The sequence below is a fragment of the Aureococcus anophagefferens genome (genome assembly GCF_000186865.1).
Source record: "Aureococcus anophagefferens unplaced genomic scaffold AURANscaffold_3, whole genome shotgun sequence".
Taxonomy (NCBI): Eukaryota; class Pelagophyceae; order Pelagomonadales; family Pelagomonadaceae; genus Aureococcus; species Aureococcus anophagefferens.
The window spans coordinates 2,118,000-2,134,543 of record NW_008705563.1 but is presented as its reverse complement, the minus strand read 5'-3'; the positions used below and the strand labels follow the sequence as shown (position 1 = coordinate 2,134,543).

The following is a 16,544-nucleotide window of genomic DNA, read 5'->3' as shown; positions in this document are numbered from 1 at the left end:
GTCCTTTTTCGTGTGTTTTCCGCGCGTCTCGAGTACGACGTCTCGCCCGAAGCGAGCCCGTCGTACGCGCGAGCGCCGTTGATGTGGTCCGTTACGCGTCGCAGGCGCCTCCAGCGCCTCTTCCCGAACCTCGACTTCCGCCTCTCCTGGTCCGTGCGCTTCAACGTCGTCGTCCAGACCATCGACGCGATCGCGCTCGACTCGAACCTCGAGCTCACGCGCGTCGACATGGAGGTCCGCCGCTCCACGGTCGGCGTCTACGAGGACTCGCTCGCCTGCCAGCTCCTGGGCCAGACCTACTACGTCCACCCGGACAAGACGATCAAGATCACGGTCGACCTCGTCGTCACGAGCGAGGTCATCGGCGCGTTCCCGCGTCCGCGACGGCCGTCGTTCCGCGCGCGAGATCGGTTTCCCTCGCAGGCACGGCCCCGGGCCGCGCCGAGGTCCAGATCAAGGAGCTGGGCTTCCACTTCATCGACCCGCTCGCGCCCATCGCGGAGAAGGAGATCGTGCCGCGCGTCCGCGTCTTCATCCCGTACCTCGGCATCGAGGGCTGGATCAGCATCACGTCGCGCGGCCCCGCGTCCTTCTCGACGCGCCCCAGAGCTTCGTTCGACGCGTCGAGAGCCTCGCCCGACGCGCCCTTGGACGCCTCAGGTTGGACGACGGCCACCTCATCGTCGAGCTCAAGTACCTCCAGGCCATGCACGTCAAGAACCGCATGCTCAAGAAGTGCTGCTACACGCTCTACCTCCTCGAGCTCGCGGACAGGCTCCGGGCCGAGTCCTCCCGCGAGACCCTCAAGACGGCGCGCAAGAACGTCGTCGAGGTCCGCTCCCGCGTCCGCGAACGCGCGCCGACGCGACCGCGTCGTCTCCGTAGGCCGAGGGCGAGTACCAGCTCGCGCTGTCGAACTACCGCCAGATGGAGCTCTGGTGCTTCTTCAAGGTGTGTTTGTGGGTTTGCAAAATCATCGATCGATCGTCGCCCCCTCCGCAGCTCGACATGGCCCTGCTCGCGCGCCCGACGCTCGCGGGCGTCATCCGCAAGTTCGCGAACGCGATCGCGCGCAAGGCCGCCGAGGCCCGCGGCGAGACCTTCGTGCCCACGCCCTACGACGAGACGGCCGTCGACGCCGTCGTCGTGACGGCGGTCCCGCCCGTCGCGCCCGTCGTCGCGCCGGAGCCCGCGCCGCCGGCCGTCGCGGCCATGGACGCGCGACGCCCGCGTCCGTCGTTTGCACTCGTTTTTTGTTCGAATTGTTCGTTTCGTAGGTCTCGGCGCCGGCGGGGCCGCCGCTCAAGGCGCTGGAGGGCATGGGCAAGAAGGAGCTGGGCGCGGAGCTCGACGGCGCGGGCGTGCCGAGCAAGGGCCGGGCCGTCAAGAACACCGCGATCGAGATCCTCCGCGACCTCGTGCGCCGCCTCCGCGCCGGCGAGCCCGCGGCGTCGCTCAAGGTCCCGCGCAAGCCCAAGTCCGCCGAGGAGCTGTTCTGCTGCGACAAGGCCGAGCAGCTCGCGTGCCGCGCGAGGACCCGGCGTCTGTCGACTTCGAACTTTCGCGCGCGGACCCTTTTCGTCGTCGCAGGCCACGCTCGTCGCGGACGGCGCCAAGAAGGTCAAGTTCGACTACTGCAAGAAGGGCAACGCCAACGGCACGGACTACCTCATCGAGCGCTTCCGCGGCCTCGCGGAGACGGACCCGCTCCGCCTCGAGTTCGACGAGCTCGCGCGCCGCGACGTCGCCGCGGCGGCGGCCGACGAGCTGCCCGTGGACCGGCTCCAGCGCGTGCCCGACCCCGGCCTCGTGAACCTGCCGACGATCTGGCCGCGCATGCGGTTCCCCGTCCGCGTCGCGACTTTGGGGCTCGAGCGACCAAGGCTCTTTCCCGCGTCCAGGTACGCGCAGCCGGAGTGCGGCGTGCGCTACCCCTACGGCTCCAAGCTCGGCCTCTTCAAGGGCCGCGTCGGCGGCGGCGCCCGATGTTTCGAGCGATTGGCGTCCGTCTCGTCCGAGACGCGCGTCCGCGAGAGACTCGACGCCTTCGACTCGACGCCTCGGCCGCGCGAAAGTTCCGCGCGCTCTAGTGCTTCGGCTGCTGCGTCTGGGCCCAGTGCGCCGCGCGGCCCGAGGAGTTCCCGAACCTGCTCAAGGCCCTGGCGACGGTCCCGCGCGTACGCGAAGCCGCGTCCTCGGTTTCGAGCGCTCGGACCGACGCGTCGTCTCGCGTAGGTCTCGCTCTACCTCACGGCGGTACTTCGGCCCGCGCCTCCCGGCCCACGACGCGCATTTCTGGATCGTGACGCCGCTCGTAGGTCGACGTCAACGACATGGAGACGCTCCGCGCGCGGGCGCGTCGGACGGCCGCGTCCTTCTTCTGAAACGTGTATTTGAGAGCCCGCGCGAGAACGAGGCTCTCGCTCCAGGGCCGTGTTCTTCTCGTAGGCATGTGCTACCGCGTCATCCGCGACGCGAAGCGGCGCATCGCGAACCACCTGCCGCGGGCCGAGGACGACCAGTGCCCCGCGTACTACGGTGTCGACTACCGGGAGTCGCGCGGCGCGCGCACGTGCCAGTTCACGGTCCACGAGGGCACGAAGACCCTGGCGCAGAAGAGCGCCCCGGCGGACCGTCAGCGTTCCCGCGTCGAAATTATTTTTTGAGACGCATCGGACCCAGCGGCCCGTAGCGCGCTTCGAGGCCTTCGGCTCCGGCGGAGGCGGCAACACCCGCGGCAACGTCCTGAGCCACCCGACGGCCGTCGCCGTCTACCGGCGCGATCTCGGCGTCCACGCGCCGCCCCGCGCCCTCACCGCCCCTCGCAGCGAGCGCCTCGAGCGCAAGAACCGCATCGCCGGCGGCGCGGCCGCGGCGTCCGGACCCGTCGTCGACGTTCGAAACCCGTCTCGCGCGTAGGCATCGCCGTCTTCAACTTCCCGTGGCACCCCTACGCGCGTCGCCAGCGCGCCCCGCGTCCTTGTGTCGTCACACTGTCAAATCGTAGGAGGCGCTCCGGTCGCTGGAGAACGCCTTCTCCGAGTTCATGCCGGTACGTGGCTCGGCGGCGGATCTCTCGTTCTGACCCGCGCCCTTCGCAGGAACGCTTCTACGGCATCCGCGGTCACGAGACCGCCTACAGCTGCCCCGAGGGCAAGTTCCAGGCGCTCGCCTCCATCCCGGGCGCGCGCGGCGGCGGCAACCGCGACGACGCGATCACCTTCGGCCTCTACGACTCCAAGGTCGAGGTCGCGCCGCCGCGTCCCCGGAGTCCCGCGCGGCGACGGACCGCGACATCTTCTAGGCCGCGGCGCACTTCAACATCGGCACGACAGTCATCGGCCAGATCGTCGGCGAGCGGCTCCGCTGGCTCAACGACCCGATGGACCCGGGCGCGACCGCGGCGTCTCGTTTCGCGAAAACGCGTTCGCGACGCGCGCGACCCCTCGCAGAGATCGCCGCGGTCAAGGCCTCCTGCTCCGGCGTCTCCCATCGACGTCTCCGCGACGTCGCCCGTGTAGGTCTCCATCCAGGAGAAGCACCGCATCTCCGAGGTCGTCGTCGCGCGCATCGAGGAGGTCAACGTCGCGCGCGCCGAGGCCGAGAAGCCGCTGCCGCCGCTCCACGTCGCGGGCACGTCGCGGCGTCGAGGTTTCGAAGCCATTTCCAAACCCGTCGCCCCTCGCAGGCCTCGAGCGCTACAAGGCCGACTTCGCGCTCCAGCTCAAGGATTTGGCGTACGTCGAGGCCGCGGACGAGGCCTACCTGCGCGACCAGGCCGCGGCGTTGGCGCCGCCCGAGCCCATGCCCGACGGCTCCCGGCCGCCGATCGACGCGCACTCGCGGCGCGTCGCGCGCGCGGGCCTCGCGAACACGTTCGAGCGCATGATCGAGCGCCGCCGCGACCGCGCCGCGCGCGAGCGCGAGGAGGCCCAGGCGCGACGCCGCGTCCCGCTTTTGGCCATGAGTTTATGACTCGTCGGCCCCACGCAGACCGCCGCGTCCACGGCCGCCGTCGCGAACTTCTACCGCGACCCGTGCGGCCTCCTCGAGCCGCGGGCGCTCGCGCCGCCCGGCCAGCCGCGCCGCGTCGCCAAGCTCTACGTCGTGCCCAACTGCGAGCTCGTCACGCCGCCGCCGCCGCCGATCTACCACGTCACGGAGAACGGCGAGCGGCTCCTCGTGCTCTACGCGACGCGCGTCCAGCGGCCGCTGATCCCCGCGATCCAGCAGGTGCACAAGCAGCGCGCGGAGTTCCTCTCGCTCTTCGACGAGTCGGAGGTCGAGATGGCCGCGGCCATGTTCGACTCGCGGCCCGAGGAGATCGCCCGGCCGCTGCTCTTCGAGTCCGAGGAGGACGCGGAGCGCCGCGCCGAGCCGGCCGCGCCGAAGCGCAAGCGCAAGTCGCGCAAGAAGAAGCGCAAGGTGCGCGCCCTCTTCCCCGTGTCCTTTCAAACCCGATGATCCCTCGTCGCTCGCAGGCCGCCGCCGCCGCCGCCGCCGCCGCCGCGGAGCGGGGCGACGAGGCGGCGCCCGCGGCCGACGGCGCCGCGGAGCCCGCGGCCGCGCCCGAGGCGCCCGCCGAGGCGCCCGCCGAGGCGCCGCCGACGGCGCCGCCCGTCGAGGCGCCCGCCGAGGCGCCGCCGCCGGCCGCCGCGCCGGCCAAGAAGAAGAAGAAGAAGCGGGCGCGCCGCCGCGGCCCCGCGCCGCCCGCCGAGATCTCCGAGTACGAGCGCACGCGCATGCGCAACATCGCGGCCGGCAACAAGAAGCTCTACTCGCTCGGCCTCATCCACCCGCCGCCGGAGGTCGTCGCCGACCCCGAGCACTCGTGGTGGTCCGAGCGCGCGAGGACCCGCGTCTTTTTTGTTTCGCGCCTTCGACGCGCGCTCCCGCAGGCCCAGTCGTGAGCCTCGGACCACGACGCATCCCCCAAGCTCCCCTGTCTACGAACCCCACCGCATGAACCCTCCAGCGCTTCCCCTCGCGGCCCGCGCCCGACGCACCGAGCCCCTCGCCGCCCCGTCCCCGTAAAAGGCCCGCGCGCGGCCCACGCTGGCCCACGGTGACGTTAGGTCGTCCAGGAGCCCGGCGACGCGAGCCGCAGCGGCGACGGGGACCGGAGCGGCGCGGCGAGGCGGTCCGCGTCGGCGAAGACGAGGTCGAGCGCCGTCGCCGGCTCCGGCCTGTGTGGAAATCAACCAGTGAGCTGGGACGTCGGGGCCAAACTTGAGAATGCTCTAGCTCGGTCAAATCGAAGTCGATTCGGCTGATTTTTGGACGAATCGATTGCTCTCAGCGAGTTCTCGAAGCACGGCGGAAGTGCTCGTGTCAAAACATTCAAATACGCACACATTGAAGTCGGGTTGAAGATTTGATTTCCACAGAGGCTCCGGCTGCGCGCGTGCGGCCACGAGCTCCACCGCGAGTGCGCCGAGCGGCTCGTGGCCGCGTCGGACCGCGACGGCGCCCAGTGCCCCGACTGCAGGACGCCGCTCGCGGACCTCGACCTGCGGGGCGTCGGCGGCAGCTCGGCGGCGGAGCGCGCGACGCGGTTCTCTCTGGACCGGGCGGTCGACGCGAACCCGGACCTCCACCGGTGTCCAACTCCCGACTGCGGCTTTGTCTGCACGTGGACGCCCGCGGACGGCCCGCCGCGGCTCTCCTGCGCTCGGTGCAACAAAACGTCGTGCCTCTGCTGCGGCAAGCCGTGGCACGAGGGCTCGTGCGAGGACGCCGCGGCCGCGGGCGACGACGAGGAGGCCGCGAGGCGGACGCGCGACTACCTGCGAACGGCGGGCATCCGGCGCTGCGCGCGCTGCGGCGCGGGCGTGGTGAAAGCCAGCGGGTGCGACAAGATGCGGTGTCTCTGCGGCTACGAGTTCTGCTACGTCTGCCTCGCGCCCGGCGCGCGCTGCGGCTGCACGCCGAGCCACCACCTCTTCTTCGACAACAAGACGGGGCGGCCCGTGACCCCCGCGCGGAGGTGGCGGCGGTAATTACGCCGACTCACTGCTGGGGCGGGAGGGAGGGCTGGGGCGCGTCGGCGGGGACCGCGTCCGGGCCCGGCTGGTGCTCGAAGGCGACGGGAGGGTTCGGGGACTTCTTCTTCTTCTCGTCCTTGAAGAGCTTGCGGCCCGCGTAGAGCTTCTTCTCCTTCTCCTTGTGGGCCTTCTCCTTCTTCGCGATGTCGAGGAGGCCGCGGCGCGCGTCCTTGTTGGCCGCGTCGATCGCCAGCGCCTTCTTGAAGAGCGCCTTGGCCTCGACCCAGTCGTCGAGCGCGAGCTTCGCCTTGCCGCGGCGGAACAAAGCCTTGAGGTTGGCCGGGTCCTTCTCGAGGACCTCGCGGCAGTCCTTGTCCGCGTCGGCCCACTTCTCCAATTTCAGGTGGCACATGGCCCGGTTCAGCTTGAGGGCCGCGGAGACCTTGCCGAGCTCCGCCTTCTGGGCGTCGTCGAGGTCGTAGTCCGACGCGGCGATGTTGAGCGCCGCGCCGTAGCGGCGGCTCGCGCGCGAGAAGTCGCCCGCGGCCACGTGCGCGTTCCCGAGGCCCTTCTTCGCCTCGCACGCGGCGATCTTCGCGGCGCCCTTGAGCTCCCAGGTCGGCGGCTCCTCGACGAGGCCCACCAGCTCGAGCTCGCAGTCGAGCGCGCAGCCCGCCAAGGGGCCGTCCGCGAAGCCGTGCGTCGCCGCGATCGCCGCCGTCGCGACCTCCCCGACCTTCATCTTCTTCACGACGGCCTCGACGCCGCCGCAGACCGACGCGCCCCCGTCGGCGTTGCGGTCCTCGTCGACGGTCCACGTCGAGGAGTCTTCCGAGTCGAGCGCGCCGTAGTCGACGCGGACGGAGTCGTCGCCGCGCTTCCACACGGAACCCCGGACCGTGACCTTGCCCTCGTCCTGGGGCGTCTTCCAGTCGTCCTCGCCCTCAGCCCGCTCGCGCTTGACGCGCTTGACGACGGCGCCGGGCGCGTCGCGGACGCAGTCCTCGTTCTCGACCCACGACACGACCTCGAGCTCGACCTCCGCGTCCTCGGCCGTGACCAGAAAGTTCGCGACCTCGCCCTTCTTCATGCCGTGCACGCCCTCGCGCACCTTGGCGGGCACGCCGGCGGGCGGCGGGCCCGCGGCGGGCCAGGACGCGGCCTTCCAGTCGCCGTCGCTCCCTTTGACCTTGAGCTCGACGTCGCAGCGGTCGTTGGGCATCTTCCAATCGGCGTCGCTCCGCTTCACCTTCTTCTTCAGCAGGCTACCGTCGCGGCAGACGTCGTCGCGGTCCGTGAAGCTCAGCAGCTCGATCTCGAAGTCCAGGCTCGCGTTCGGCGGGATCTTCGGCGGCGAGCCCGACGCGCCGTAGGCCTTGTCCGAGCAGATCGTGAACTTGGCGATTTCGCCGACCTTCATCGTCGGCACGGCCTCGGACCAGCCCGTGATGACGCCGCTGCCCACGGTGAAGTCGAAGGGCGAGTCGCGGTCCCGCGAGCTGTCGAACTTGGAGCCGTCGGCGGTCAGCGTGCCCACGTAGTGGACCTTGACCTTGTGGCCGTCCTGCGGCGACGCCGTGTTCTCCGCGGGGGCCGCCTTGACGATGGTCTTCATGATGGACCCGTCGCCCATGATGTCGATGGGCTCACCCATGGCTGGTGTGCTGCGAGGCTGCGGACGGCGCGGATTTGTATAGTCGACTTCGACGGCGAGCTGGGCTGGAGCTCGGCGCGATCGGCGCTTGCGCTGTGCGGCAACCTCGGCTTCGAGACGTTCAACGTTTCCCTCCCGAGGGTCGGGAGAGGCCTCGGGAGAGAAGAGGCAATTGTTACTCGTCGCCCTTGGCCTCCTTCTTGGCCTTGCCCTCGTCGTCGGAGTCGAAGAGGCGGTGGACCCTCGGGCGGACGAAGGCCGCGGTGCCCTTGAGCTCGTACTCGTAGTCGTCGGGCATGGCCTTGAAGAGCAGGTTCAGCTTGGGGCTGTGGGCGATGGTGCGCGGGTCGAAGGACGGGTCGCGCTCGAGCATGCGCGCGCCCACGAGCGTCAGCGGACTCCAGCCGGCCTCGTCCGCGCACTCGTCGACGACCTCGCGGAGCGCGTCGAGCGCGCGCGCGCGGGCCTCCGCGTCGACGGCGCCGGCCTTGAAGGGCTTGCCGCTCGGCGACGGCGCCGACGGCCGGCGCCGCGCGTCCTTCTCGAGCGTCTCGATGGTGATGAAGGCGTTGCACGCGTTGACGAAGCCCTTGGGCGTCTGCGCGCGGCCGACGCCGACGACCGTCGACGGGTGCTCGCGGATGCGCGTCGCCAGCCTGGTGAAGTCCGCGTCGGAGCTCACTAATACAAAAGCCTGGTAGCGGTTGCTGTGCAGCAGGTCCATGGCGTCGATGATCAAAGCGCTGTCCGTCGCGTTCTTGCCGCCGTGGCTGAACTGCTGCACGGGCACGAGGCTGTGCTCGGCGATGCGCGCGCGCCAGGGCGCGAGCTGCGGGCTCGCCCAGTCGCCGTAGATGCGCCGCGCGGACCGCGTGCCGAAGCGCGCGGTCTCGCGCATGATGAGGTCGATGCTGTTGTGGCTCGTGTTGTCCGCGTCGATCAGGATCGCGAGCTGGGGCTCCTCTCCCCGGTCGTTGCCGCCCGCCGCCGCCTCCGCGAGGACGGTCTGCCGCGCCTTCATCTCCGCGACGGTGTCGTTGAGCTTCGCCTGCTGCGCGGTCACGGCCTCGAGGGCGAGGCGCAGCTTCTCCTCGCCCGCGCCGCCGGCCCCGCTGTTGTTGCCCCAGAAGAAGCCGCGCGTCTGCAGCGCTCGGGCCGTGCGCTTGAGCGAGCGGCGGAGGAGCATCGTTGCTGTGTTTTATGAAGCGCGGAGACGCTCTCGGACGGCAACTACAAGCCGGCCATGCTCGAGCCACAGCGCAGCCAGCATGCAGTTCAACACCGGCTCAGCCGAGCGAGCGCTCACGGTCAGCTCCGCTGCTTAAACCCAGGGGTGCGCAGAGCCGAGCGAGCGCGCCGCCGAGAAGATGGGCGAGGTCGTCGTGCCGCGGAACTTTCGCGCGAGCGCCAGCGCGGGACGACACGATCGCCGCGCGCCGCCGCCTCGAACGAGCGACGATGCGCCTTTCAAACCAAATCGAAACTTTGTCGCCGCCGGACGCCTTTACCCGCGCAGCTCCTCGACGAGCTCGAGAAGTTCGAGAAGGGCCTCACCGGCGACATGAACGTCTCCGCTGGCGCGCCGCCCGCGCCGCCCGGGCCGCGCGACCGCCGCGCGGCGACCCGCGGCGACCCGCCCGCAGGCCTCAAGGACCCGGAGGACATCTTCCTGACGACGTGGAACGTGGCGATCATGGGCCCCCTGAGCACGGTCTACGAGAACCGGCTCTACTCGTGCGAGCTCGCGCGGCCCGGCGCCCTCCGCGCGCGCGCGGCGCCGCGCGGCGACGCTTCCGCCGCGCGCAGGTCTGCGGCCCGCGGTACCCGTCGGTCCCGCCCGAGGTGAAATTCATGAGCAAAATCAACATGTCGGCCGTCGACGGCGAGGGGAACGTCGTGCGCGTCCGGCGTCCGCTCTTTGACAGCGCGCGTCGTCCGATCCCCCGGCGCCCCTCCGCAGAACATGCGAAAATTAATGCCCAACTGGAAATACGCGAACACGATCGCCGACGTGCTCGGCGAGATCCGCAAGAACATGGCCAGCAACGCGAACCGCCGCTTGAATCAGCCACCGGAGGGCGCGAACTACTGAGCCCCGCCGCCGTTGGGCGCGGCCGCCGCGCGAGACTCCCCACCGCCCCCCCTCTATCAATAGTCCGCTGTCGAAAACCGAGTCTTAGTAGCCGGCGTCGGACCAGGTCACCTCGTAGCCCGGGAGGACCTCCCGGATGATCCCGGCCGTCCGCTCGTTGCAGCCCGGCGATCGCCCGAAGGTCTTCGAGTAGCCGTAGACGCTGATGGTCTTGTTCACCTCCGTTCGGGCTATCCGTCCGCCCCCAATCACGCGCACGTGGATGCCCAGCGGGTGCAGGAGCGAGTGCACGACGTCGAAGTTCTCCGCGTGGAATTTCAGGCCCTCGAGCGCGCGGACGATTTGTTTTCTGCGGCTCCCGAGCTCGCACTCGAGGAGCACGAACTTCCAGGTGCCCTCGGCGACGTCGACGGCCTTGAGGCCGTCGAAGGCGTCCTCGGCGCCGACGGCGGGGCCGGAGACGCCCTCGTCGTGGCGGGCTAAAATGTCCTTCGCCGCCTTGTTGAGCGGCGCGCCCGTGACGTCGTCGAAGCGCGCGCGACCCATCTGTTGGCCGCTGCTGCCGGAGGCGAGGAGCAGGCACCAGAGCGCTGCCAACGATGGGCGCATTTATGGGCTCATAGTCCGAGGCTGCGCGGCACCGTCGACTTCTTGAACAAGCAGCCCCCGGCTCCGATGGCTGCGATGTTGCCTGCCTTGCCCTCCCGATAGCATGCAGGTCGTGCTCGTGCGCGACGCGGCCGGCGGCGGCGTCGCGCCGCTGAAGCTGACGCTGCCGCCGAAGTGGGCGGCGCGGCCGCTCCGGGCGCTCCTCGACGCCTACTGCAAGAAGCAGCAGCTCGACGCCGCCGAGTTCGCGCTGGCGCGCGGCGGGAAGCGCTTCGACGAAAAGGCGCTGATCGGCGCCACGCTCAAGGACGGCGACTCCTTGCTCGTTGTTGCGCGTGTGAGCGCCGACGAGCAGCGGCGAGCGGCCGCGGAGAAGGGAAAAGACGCGGAGAAGGAAAGAGCCGCCGAGGAGCGCGCCGCCACCGCCGAGCAAGAGAAGGAGAGAGCCGCGAGGCGGCGCGCCGCCGCCGAGAAAGAGAGGGAGAAAGCCGCAAAGCAGCGCGCCGTCGCCGAGCAAGAGAAGGAGAAAGCCGCGAGGCGGCGCGCCGCCGCCGAGCAAGAGAAGGAGGAAGCCTCGCAAACGAAACCGACACCGCTCGCGCTCGCGCCGCATCCCGAGGACTTCCCCATCCTCGGCCTCGCGCTGAGCCTCGCGGCGGCCGTGGACCGCCGGGCCCTGCGCGTCGCCGCCGTGGGCCCGTCGGGCCGCGAGGCGCCGTGCTGGCTGTCGTCGACGGCGGACACGGAGCCCGCGCCCACGGGCCTGGCTAGGCCGCCGGCGGACGGGCGCTTCACGGTCGCGCTGCACCCGAGCGAGGCCGGCGACCACGAGATCCGGCTGTTCCTCGACGGCGCGGCGGCCGGCGCGCTGCCCTGGGCCGCGCCCGAGCCCCCGGCGCCCGCGCCGCGGCCCTGGGGCGAGCTGCCGCCGGGCCGCCGCGACGCCGTCGAGGCCTGGCTGGAGCGCGAGGCCCGGGGCGGCCGCTGCGCCGCGTCGCTCGAGCGGACGGACACGGTGCAGCTGCCGCTCCCCGCCGTCGACGACTTCCGCGGGCCGGAGCCCGTGGCCTGGCGGCGGCCGAAGCCGGGCGCCGTCGCCGTCGTCGAGGACTTCGTGCCCGCGGCGCTGCGCGAGCGGCTCCTGCGGGAGGCGGGCCACCTCGTCGTGAGCAACGTGCGCCTGTCGTCGACGCTCTACGGCAAGCGGGCGGAGTACGTGCCGGGCTACCGCACGAACAGCAGCTGCTTCCTCGACGAGCGCGACGCGCCGTGCGTCGGCGAGCTGCGGCGGCGCGCCGCGGCCTACTTCCCGGAGGTGGCGCCGGACCTCATCGAGCTCCAGCTCGTCCACTACAAGCCCCGGGAGTTCTACAAGCTGCACCACGACTGCCCCGCGCGCGCGCCGAACGGCCACTACCCGCGGCGCTACTCCGTCTTCTGCTACCTCGCGTCGCCGGACAAGGGCGGCGGCACGGCCTTCCCGCGGGCACAGACCTTCGAGGGCGACCCGGCCTTTTGCGAGCCCATGGCCGGCGGCGGGTTCCTCGTGGCGCCGCCCGCGGGCTGCGCGGTCGTCTGGGACAACTTGGACCCCTGCGGCGACCGCCTCGACAAGCGCGCGGAGCACAGCGGCACGGCCATCGACGCGGGCGAGAAGTGGGGCATCAACGTCTGGCTCCCGTCCGAGTTCTCCATGCTGTCGTCGTCCGCGCGGCTCGTCGCCGCGCCGACGTCCGCGGCGGACCGCGCGCGCGTCGCGCGCGAGCTCGGGCGCTGCGTCGCCGACGTCGTCTTCGACGAGCGCCTCGGCGCCGCGGGCGACGACGGCGACGCGGCGGCGGCGGCGCCGGCGGCGCCGAAGGACCTGCTCCGGGCCGTCGCGCGCGAGCTGCCCCGGGACGTCCGCGAGGGCAAAACGGGCCGGCTCCAGCTCGTCCTCCAGCGCCGCCGGCTCCTCCGGCCGGGCCGGCCCCCGGAGGAGCGCGCCTGGATCGAGCTCCGCGGCGAGGTCCCGGCGTCCGCGCGGCGCGACGTCATGCGCGGCCTCGCGGCGACGACGACGGCACTGAAGCTGCACGTGAAGGCGGACCCCGCGCGGATGACCTGGACCTCGTAGCAAAAAAGGGAGGTTAGGCGCCTCTCGCTCCTAGTAGTCGCACGTGCCGCAGGTGACGGGGCAGCCGACGTAGGCGGACACGTCGTCCTCGTCCTCCTTCTCGCAGCGCTTGTCCGGCTTCTCGGCGACGTAGTCGCAGGCCTTGTCGGGCCGGCCGTCCTGGTGCCACGACGACGAGTCCGCGCATTCGCTCTCGTCGCCGTCCTCGCACGTCCCGCACGTGACGGGGCAGCCCCCGTAGGCGTCGACGCCGGACTCGTCCTCCTTCTCGCAGCGCTTGTCGGCGTTCTCGGCGACCCAGTCGCAGGCCCGGTCGGGCCGGCCGTCGCGCATCCACGACGACGAGTCCGCGCACCCGCTCTCCGCCTCGTCGTCGCAACCACCGTAGTCGACCATGAATTGGCACTCGTCCTGGCACCAGCACCCCCACGACGGCCAGGCATCCACCGCGACGAGGTCGTCGCCGAAGATTTCCTCGCACTGGTCCCAGCAGTCGGTCGCGGACGACGCGCAGCCGGCGTAGTAATCGACCTCGCTGTAGCAGAAGCCCTGGTCCACGTGGAGCGTCGTGCCCGCCGGCGCGTCGACGGCGTCGGACGCGAAGTCCTCGTCGCAGCCGGCTTGCCATGCATCTTCTTCATCGTCATCGTAGATGTAACACTCGCCCTCCTCGCCGTCGAACGACCACTCGCAATTTTCGCCCCAATCTTCGTCCGACGAATTGATCCAAAGGCAGTCGTCCGTGTCGGGGCCCGAGCATAAATTGTACTGGAGGCCGTCGCAGATCATCTCGTAGCAAAGTCCCTCGGCGTACAGGCACGCCTCGTTGCCCCACGGGTCGTCCGGGTCGAACTCGCAGTCGCCGTCGTACTCGACCGTTGAGAGATTCTCGCCGTCCTCGTCGGCCCCCTGGCAGTCCGGGAGCGACGCGCCGACGACGGCGTCGCGCGTGAGCACGTATACGGTATCGTCCCAGTCGCCGTCCTCGTCGCCGTCCTCGTCCTCGTCGCCGTCCTCGTCCTCGTCGCCGTCCTCGCACGTGCCGCACGCGACGGGGCAGCCGACGTAGGCGGACAGGCCGTCCTCGTCCTCCTTCTCGCAGCGCTTGTCCGGCTTCTCCAAGACCCAGTCGCAGGCCCGGTCGGGCCGGCCGTCGCGCATCCACGACGACGAGTCCGCGCACCCGCCGTCTTCACCGTCCTCGCACGTGCCGCACGCGACGGGGCAGCCGACCTGGGCGGACACGCCGTCCTCGTCCTCCTTGTCGCAGCGCTTCTCCGGCTTCTCGGCGACGTAGTCGCAGGCCCGGTCGGGCCGGCCGTCGTCGTGCCACGACGACGAGTCCGCGCAGTCCTCCGAGTCGCCGTCGTCCTCGTCCTCGTCCTCGTCGTCGCAGAGGCCGCAGGCGTCCTTGCAGGCGACGTTGCCGTCGACGCCGTACTCGTCGACCTTGGCGCACCGCTTCTCCGGCTTGTCGGCGACGTAGTCGCAGTCGCGGCTCGGCTTGCCCGCCTCGTGCCAGCTCGCCGAGTCGCCGCACTCGAAGAGCTTCTCCGCGGGCAGCGGGCACGTCGCGCAGGTCACGGGGCACGCGACGGCCGCCGCGACGCCGCCGTCGTCCTCGTAGTCGCACCGGTTCTTCTTGAAGGCGAACTCGCAGGTCTTCGAGGGCGACCCGGCCTTGTACCAGCTCTTGGAGTCCTCGCAGGGCGAGGCCAAATTGGCGGCCTTTTGCTTCGTCGCCATGTAGGTGTGCATGGTCACGGCCGTCGTGACGTCGCACGCGGCCGCGTCGAGGCGCGCGCCGTCGTGGGCCTGCATGCCGTCCATCATGCCCGTCATCTTGGCGTCGACGCGGCTCGTGAGGATCGTCGACTCCTCGTAGAACCGGAGCGGGTCGGCCTTCATGGCGTCGACGCTCAGGTCGTAGGACGCGTTCATCGCCATCTCGTCGGCGTCCATCACGCTCAGCGACTTCATGTACATGCCCGCGCGGACGCAGGACGTCGTGCCCTCGTCCTGGCTCATGGACCCGTCGCTCTCGACGCGGAAGGCCTGGGTCATGACCGTGTCGCCCGTCTGCTCCACCGTGAACGAGTAGGCGAGGTCGTACGCGTCGTCGCCGAAGCTCTCGTGGTCCGCCGCCATCGCGACGCGCAACTTGACGTCGTCGCGGTCCGTGAAGGCCATGCCCATCTCGACGTCGTGGGCCGTGGCGCCGTCCGTGTAGACGTAGCCGCTCAGCACGCTGTCGAGCTCCTTGGACCCGTCGACGCGGAGCTTGAGCCCGAGCGAGGCCGTCGTCGCGTCGTCCTCGCTGTCGCCGTCGGCCGTGACCGCGACGGCGAGCATCTCGTCGTCGTCGTCGCCCTCGTAGATGGCGAGGGCGACCTTCATGTCCGCGTCCTCCGTGCCCAGGGCGCCGCCCATGACCAGGAGCATCTCGAGGAACCCGTCGAAGGTGTCGTCGTCGTCGACGCGGAGCTCCAGCGACGCGACGCCGGAGGCCCGCTCGTCGCCATCGTCGCCGTCGACGGCGAGGCCCGCGTAGAAGAACTCCTTGCCGAGGCAGGACACGCACGCCTCCCTGCACGCGTCCTCGGCCTTGACCTTGAACTCGTCCTTCGACTTGCACCGCTTCGACTTCTTCGCGACGTAGTCGCAGTCCTTCGACGGCTTCTTCGCGTACCACGACGTGCTGTCGACGCACTCGTCGATGTTCAGGTTGTTCACCTTCGTCCACGCGACGAGATCCTCGTCGACGCCGTCGCTCCAGTCGACGGACGAGTCCCAGGTGCCCTTGACCTTGATGTCCTCGTCGACGGCGACGACGAGCTCGCTCTTCACGGTCTTGGCGCCGCCGGACGCGTCGTCGGCGTCGACCTGGAAGCCGATGAAGAGCTTGTCGTCGCCGTCCTCCTTCACCCGGAGCCCGCCCTCGAGGTCCGTGTCGATGCCGTCGCTCCAGTCGATCTTCGCCGTCATCTTCCCGTCGATGTCCGTCAGGCCGGAGATGCGGAGGACGAGGTCGCCCGTGCTCTTCTTCTCGCCGTCGTCGCTCGCGTCGCTGTCCATGGAGAAGTAGAGCTTCTCGTCGCCGTCGTCGTAGAACGCGAGCGACGACTCGAAGTCCTCGTCGACGTCGTCGGACCAGTCGACGCTGCCGACGACGTACCAGTTGATTTCCTCCTCGCCGTCGACGCGGACGAGGAGGCTCGACGACCCCGTCTTCGCGCCGTCGTCCTCGCCGTCGAGCGTCATGTAGGCGAAGAACTTCTCGTCGTCGCCCTCGAGGAGGTCGACGAACGTCACGGAGCACGCGAAGTCCTCCTCGACGTCGTCGGACCAGTCCACGGAGCCCCCGAGCAGCCAGTTAATTTCCTCCTCGCCGTCGACGCGGACCGACAGCGTCGTCGTGCCCGTCTTCGCGCCGTCGTCCTCGCCCTCCGCGGACCCGGACACGTAGAGCTTCTCGTCGCCGCCGTCGGTCCAGGACATCCAGCCGGACACGCGGTCGTCGTCGTCCCACGCGGTCACGTCGAAGCCGCCCGCGAGGACGAGGCTCACCTCGTCGTCGCCGTCGAGGGCGAGGGAGAAGGACGCGGACCCCTCGCCGTAGTCGTCCTCGTAGGTCCCGTCGACGACGAAGCGCGCCTTGAGCTTCTCCGCGCCGTCTTTGGACGCGTCCGCGGAGAGCTTCAGGTCCTTGTTCTCGCCGGCCTCGGCCGACGCGCTCCACGCGAGTTCCTTCCAGGCCCCGTCGAGGTGGCGGTACTTGAAGGCGCCGTAGAGCGCCTCCTCGTGGGCCGAGGACCCGTCGGCGTAGGACTTGGACTTGAAGTTCTGCCGGTCGAGCGCGTCGACGCGGTCGACCTGGAGCGTACTGCAGAGCGCGCTGTCCGCGTCGATGCAGAGCGACACCTCGTAGGTGTCGTCCCAGCCCCACTCGAGGCAGCCCTCCTCGTAGACGCCGTCGCACGCGTCGTCGTAGGACGGGTACGACGCGAGGAGCGCTCGGCCCCGCGCGGCGCCGCGCGGCGCGTCCGGCCGCGTCCGGCCGCCGTAGGTCGCCGCGTGGCGCGCGCCGAC

General features: G+C 70.6%; 5 protein-coding genes across 5 annotated transcripts in view; 2 read left to right on the top strand and 3 right to left on the bottom strand.

Moving 5' to 3' along the window:
* The window catches only part of AURANDRAFT_70913 (hypothetical protein), a gene marked incomplete at both ends in the record, with an annotated part of 14,104 nt that extends 9,194 nt beyond the window's left edge, over window positions 1–4,910 (top strand). The window contains 17 exons of the mRNA XM_009035670.1: window positions 105–376; window positions 424–571; window positions 661–832; window positions 886–951; window positions 1,003–1,155; window positions 1,278–1,460; window positions 1,591–1,987; window positions 2,449–2,634; window positions 2,693–2,895; window positions 3,008–3,052; window positions 3,102–3,248; window positions 3,305–3,410; window positions 3,453–3,517; window positions 3,555–3,651; window positions 3,689–3,948; window positions 3,994–4,425; window positions 4,482–4,910. Of these exons, the coding sequence (XP_009033918.1) occupies window positions 105–376; window positions 424–571; window positions 661–832; window positions 886–951; window positions 1,003–1,155; window positions 1,278–1,460; window positions 1,591–1,987; window positions 2,449–2,634; window positions 2,693–2,895; window positions 3,008–3,052; window positions 3,102–3,248; window positions 3,305–3,410; window positions 3,453–3,517; window positions 3,555–3,651; window positions 3,689–3,948; window positions 3,994–4,425; window positions 4,482–4,910 (3,361 nt within the window). The remainder of the gene's footprint in view (window positions 1–104; window positions 377–423; window positions 572–660; window positions 833–885; window positions 952–1,002; window positions 1,156–1,277; window positions 1,461–1,590; window positions 1,988–2,448; window positions 2,635–2,692; window positions 2,896–3,007; window positions 3,053–3,101; window positions 3,249–3,304; window positions 3,411–3,452; window positions 3,518–3,554; window positions 3,652–3,688; window positions 3,949–3,993; window positions 4,426–4,481) is intronic.
* A 1,073-nt stretch (window positions 4,911–5,983) lies between these two features.
* AURANDRAFT_36393 (hypothetical protein) lies at window positions 5,984–7,689 on the bottom strand (the record flags this gene model as incomplete). The annotated part of the gene is made up of 2 exons (XM_009035519.1): window positions 5,984–6,888; window positions 7,234–7,689. 2 exons carry the CDS (start codon window positions 7,636–7,638, stop codon window positions 6,010–6,012), a joined length of 1,284 nt encoding a protein of 427 aa, XP_009033767.1.
* Window positions 7,690–8,188: 499 nt separating this feature from the next.
* On the bottom strand, window positions 8,189–8,593 carry AURANDRAFT_8184 (hypothetical protein; the record flags this gene model as incomplete). The annotated part of the gene is made up of 1 exon (XM_009035318.1): window positions 8,189–8,593. A coding segment is annotated over one exon (405 nt), but the record flags the coding sequence as incomplete, so codon positions are not given.
* Window positions 8,594–9,447: 854 nt separating this feature from the next.
* On the top strand, window positions 9,448–9,727 carry AURANDRAFT_16590 (hypothetical protein; the record flags this gene model as incomplete). Its single annotated transcript, XM_009035671.1, has 2 exons — window positions 9,448–9,540; window positions 9,599–9,727. Coding segments are annotated over 2 exons (222 nt in total), but the record flags the coding sequence as incomplete, so codon positions are not given.
* Window positions 9,728–9,814: 87 nt separating this feature from the next.
* AURANDRAFT_61820 (hypothetical protein) overlaps window positions 9,815–16,544 on the bottom strand; it is a gene marked incomplete at both ends in the record, with an annotated part of 7,788 nt that continues 1,058 nt past the window's right edge. The window contains 3 exons of the mRNA XM_009035518.1: window positions 9,815–10,289; window positions 12,499–15,188; window positions 15,303–16,415. Of these exons, the coding sequence (XP_009033766.1) occupies window positions 9,815–10,289; window positions 12,499–15,188; window positions 15,303–16,415 (4,278 nt within the window). The remainder of the gene's footprint in view (window positions 10,290–12,498; window positions 15,189–15,302; window positions 16,416–16,544) is intronic.